This window comes from Ooceraea biroi, chromosome 14, assembly GCF_003672135.1.
Source record: "Ooceraea biroi isolate clonal line C1 chromosome 14, Obir_v5.4, whole genome shotgun sequence".
Taxonomy (NCBI): domain Eukaryota; kingdom Metazoa; phylum Arthropoda; class Insecta; order Hymenoptera; family Formicidae; genus Ooceraea; species Ooceraea biroi.
Genome location: NC_039519.1, coordinates 1,880,818 through 1,885,682, shown reverse-complemented (window position 1 = coordinate 1,885,682; position 4,865 = coordinate 1,880,818). Strand labels below are relative to the sequence as shown.

Sequence of the window (4,865 nt, the reverse complement as noted above, 5' to 3'; positions counted from 1 at the left end):
AAATGGTGATACATATTTGACCTTGACAGCAGTTATGCAGGAAGTCTCAAGGTCAACTTTAAAATCTTAAATGGAAACTCCCATTTTTTATTATATCATCTTCTTCTACCAATTAATTGGAACAACTTTTGTCTGAAACATGTTTTCTGAAAATGCCTCCATTGACCTTGACATGTATTTGAAATAAAAACTACATTTTGAAATAAAAAAGTCTCGCTCTTAACATAATCCAGAACTAACGACGAGGACGTGGCGAGTTTCTAGTTCCATGTTTTTTCTTAATTTAAAAAATTGTAATGTTTTTAAAATGTTTTCAGTGGTACGGCCAAAAAAACGGAAAAATAATTAATAAACATAGTGATACCAAATACTATGTTACACAAACCAATTATGAATACGTAAAAGCATTTAAAAAAAACTGAAATAGCTGTCCCAAATACGGGACATTATGCACCAACGGGTTAACAACGTTTCTGAGTGAGTGAGTATGTTTGTTCAAGCAAAGTGTTCAAAGTGAGCACCGTTTTCTGCGATGCACATATCTACTCTGCGTTGGAAGGAATTAGTTGCTCGAAGAATCTCATCAGCACCTAAAGATCGAATTGCTTCACTTATCCTAAGGATCATATTGTCCCTTATAGTCGGACGTTCATGGTACACCAAATCTTTTATCCTTCCCCAAAAATAATAATCTAAAACGGTGAGGTCCGGTGATCGGGGCGGATAATTGATGGGACCATATTTGCCTATCCATTTGTTGGGAAACATAGCGTTTAGTATTGTACGAACAACTCTCGATGTATGCGACGGGCATCCATCTTGTTGAAACCACATGTCCAAGCGCAATTGCAGAGGAAGATTTTCTAGTAAGATGGGAAGATCTGTCTCTATCAAAGCTGAATATCTATCAGCGTTTAGATTTTCTTCAAAGAAAATAGGACCTACGATCTGACTTCCAATAATGCCACACCAAACATTAACTTTCCACACATGTTGATGATCTATTTCTCTCAACCAGTGAGGATTAACTTGTGACCAATAACGACAGTTCCAAGTATTATTAGATCCGTTACTTTTAAATGTACATTCGTCAGAAAATAAAATTTTAAGGTGAAAATCAGGTGGTTGCTGTCTTATCCAATTGCAAAATGCAAGTCTCTGTTGAAAATCATCATACTTCAACGCTTGGTGAACAGACATTCTGTAAGGGTGAAACTTGTTTGCTCTCATAATGCGCCAAATAATGTCACGACTAACGCCAGAATCTCTTTCTCGACGTCTCAAGGAATCATGAGGGTTCAACTCTACCAATGCAAGAATTTCCGCCGTTTTTTCATCCCTAATTGGACGGTGGATCTGTCTACTTTTGTTATGTTCAGGCTGAATGACACCTTTAGTTCTGATTCTCTTAGCCAAACGTGAAAAAACGTTCCGCGAGTGAGGAGTCCGATCAGGATAACGCTCTCGCCATAATCTTTCAGCTCCACTGAACGTACCTCGACACTCACCCAAAATTAACAGCATATCATATGCTTCTTCATTCGAATAGGACATGGTTAGATAGATCTTTACGAAATCTTTGCTAGAAACTTTTCGAATAATAATTACCGAACCGTTCATCAATTTCAAGAGTTTTTATATCATTTTATAGCACGCTTTGACGAAAGCAATCCTCCTATTTATGTGTTCGTAAACTCGGCGGAAAGCTATTTCGGAAAAGTACATACAATACTGTCGCTGCGTTGGGGTAAACAAGTCGTCGCCAGCGAGCCGTTTTGTTTACAACTCAAGTAAGCACTTCCTGTCTTATCGCCGAGTATCGTCCTTTTAAGCACATAAATAGGAGGATTGCTTTCGTCAAAGCGTGCTATAAAATGATATAAAAACTCTTGAAATTGATGAACGGTTCGGTAATTATTATTCGAAAAGTTTCTAGCAAAGATTTCGTAAAGATCTATCTAACCATGTCCTATTCGAATGAAGAAGCATATGATATGCTGTTAATTTTGGGTGAGTGTCGAGGTACGTTCAGTGGAGCTGAAAGATTATGGCGAGAGCGTTATCCTGATCGGACTCCTCACTCGCGGAACGTTTTTTCACGTTTGGCTAAGAGAATCAGAACTAAAGGTGTCATTCAGCCTGAACATAACAAAAGTAGACAGATCCACCGTCCAATTAGGGATGAAAAAACGGCGGAAATTCTTGCATTGGTAGAGTTGAACCCTCATGATTCCTTGAGACGTCGAGAAAGAGATTCTGGCGTTAGTCGTGACATTATTTGGCGCATTATGAGAGCAAACAAGTTTCACCCTTACAGAATGTCTGTTCACCAAGCGTTGAAGTATGATGATTTTCAACAGAGACTTGCATTTTGCAATTGGATAAGACAGCAACCACCTGATTTTCACCTTAAAATTTTATTTTCTGACGAATGTACATTTAAAAGTAACGGATCTAATAATACTTGGAACTGTCGTTATTGGTCACAAGTTAATCCTCACTGGTTGAGAGAAATAGATCATCAACATGTGTGGAAAGTTAATGTTTGGTGTGGCATTATTGGAAGTCAGATCGTAGGTCCTATTTTCTTTGAAGAAAATCTAAACGCTGATAGATATTCAGCTTTGATAGAGACAGATCTTCCCATCTTACTAGAAAATCTTCCTCTGCAATTGCGCTTGGACATGTGGTTTCAACAAGATGGATGCCCGTCGCATACATCGAGAGTTGTTCGTACAATACTAAACGCTATGTTTCCCAACAAATGGATAGGCAAATATGGTCCCATCAATTATCCGCCCCGATCACCGGACCTCACCGTTTTAGATTATTATTTTTGGGGAAGGATAAAAGATTTGGTGTACCATGAACGTCCGACTATAAGGGACAATATGATCCTTAGGATAAGTGAAGCAATTCGATCTTTAGGTGCTGATGAGATTCTTCGAGCAACTAATTCCTTCCAACGCAGAGTAGATATGTGCATCGCAGAAAACGGTGCTCACTTTGAACACTTTGCTTGAACAAACATACTCACTCACTCAGAAACGTTGTTAACCCGTTGGTGCATAATGTCCCGTATTTGGGACAGCTATTTCAGTTTTTTTTAAATGCTTTTACGTATTCATAATTGGTTTGTGTAACATAGTATTTGGTATCACTATGTTTATTAATTATTTTTCCGTTTTTTTGGCCGTACCACTGAAAACATTTTAAAAACATTACAATTTTTTAAATTAAGAAAAAACATGGAACTAGAAACTCGCCACGTCCTCGTCGTTAGTTCTGGATTATGTTAAGAGCGAGACTTTTTTATTTCAAAATGTAGTTTTTATTTCAAATACATGTCAAGGTCAATGGAGGCATTTTCAGAAAACATGTTTCAGACAAAAGTTGTTCCAATTAATTGGTAGAAGAAGATGATATAATAAAAAATGGGAGTTTCCATTTAAGATTTTAAAGTTGACCTTGAGACTTCCTGCATAACTGCTGTCAAGGTCAAATATGTATCACCATTTCATGTAATTGTTAAAGCCCTACAACTTTTGATTAAAACATTTTTATCTGTCACGCTCAGTTATCAAAATATTCGGCGTGTACGGGTGGTCTCAGACACCCTGTATATGAATACATTATATGTATATTTCATATTACATATTAAGGCGGCGTTATAAAATCATGTAACTTTACAGTTGTTCAAGTCTAAATAAACAAATTGTAAGTAACATTTTTATTTCCTTTTTGTATAAAACCAGAAAGTAATAGGCCTATACGAAAATAAAATATATTTTTTATTCAAAGAAGAAAATATTGTTGCTGTAAATACATATTTTATTTAATACTAATAAATTCATTTAGTTGACAACCAAAGAAATAAATAAGTTTGAAATTAATAAAATGGTATTAGGCCCATATATAAATAAGAGAATTTATTTGTCTGAACAAAATTTTATTTGTTCCAAATAAATCATTTCTCTGAGTGCACTGACTCATCAACGTGCAGCCCGAACCACTGCACCCATCGACTTGAAATTTTAAGAGTATATTCTTACTATTACGTAGGTTCACACTAAGGGTGGGTTTTCCGAAATTCCACCCCTAACGGGTGAGAAGGAGTAAAATGTGTTTTTATTTAATTCTACACATAATATCGCGGGCAAAGCCCGCGTGACGGGGGATGCTAGTAAAACATAAAAAGAAATTATGTAATACTAATTATATGTTCAAAAGAATGTAAAACTAAAATATAGTCTGTAAGATTTTTCTATACTTATATTTTATATTATTAGAGTAGGATCGGGACCCAACGGATATGATGGTGACGTATCACAGTTGAGTCTTATACTCGATTATATTAAAAATCACGTGTATATTTTACGAGTAAGTTACATTGCGCATATCAAAACCGGTGATTGACGGAATTTAGTCGAATTCGCATTAATTATAAATACCTCGGAAATAGATAGAATCGGTTACGAATACAAGAGAACAAAAACAAAAAAAAGAAGCGAATATATTACTCCCCTCGAGGTGCTTAACAATAAATCGGTGAGTTGTTCCCTCGTTGGCTCTTTCTCCTGCTCCAGGGTCTTTACTGATCCTCGCTGCCCGGGTACAGCTCCGATCGTCTTCTGATCGTCCAGTCAAATGATAAATGCTGAGCTCCTGCAAGGAACGGGTCCTGAGTAATAACGTAAGTGAGTATCGTGCCGAAAGTTGCCTCCTGATCGTTCTCTTTGCCAATTCGATGATCCGACCAGGAATAGAGTCCGTAGACGCCGATGTTGCTTCGCCGAGACCCCGGAGCGAAAGAGATCGAGTAATGTTGGAGCGCTTCTTAATTACCGCAGAGGTGTTCTACTTCG

General features: G+C 37.0%; 2 protein-coding genes across 2 annotated transcripts; one reads left to right on the top strand and one right to left on the bottom strand.

Annotated features, from left to right (window-relative positions):
* Positions 1–353: 353 nt before the first annotated feature.
* On the bottom strand, positions 354–1,694 carry LOC113563364. The gene has a single exon (XM_026974857.1). It carries the CDS (start codon positions 1,618–1,620, stop codon positions 496–498), a length of 1,125 nt encoding a protein of 374 aa, XP_026830658.1. The 5' UTR covers positions 1,621–1,694; the 3' UTR covers positions 354–495.
* Positions 1,695–1,823: 129 nt separating this feature from the next.
* On the top strand, positions 1,824–3,166 carry LOC113563365. Its single transcript, XM_026974858.1, has one exon. It carries the CDS (start codon positions 1,899–1,901, stop codon positions 3,021–3,023), a length of 1,125 nt encoding a protein of 374 aa, XP_026830659.1. The 5' UTR covers positions 1,824–1,898; the 3' UTR covers positions 3,024–3,166.
* Positions 3,167–4,865: the final 1,699 nt, after the last annotated feature.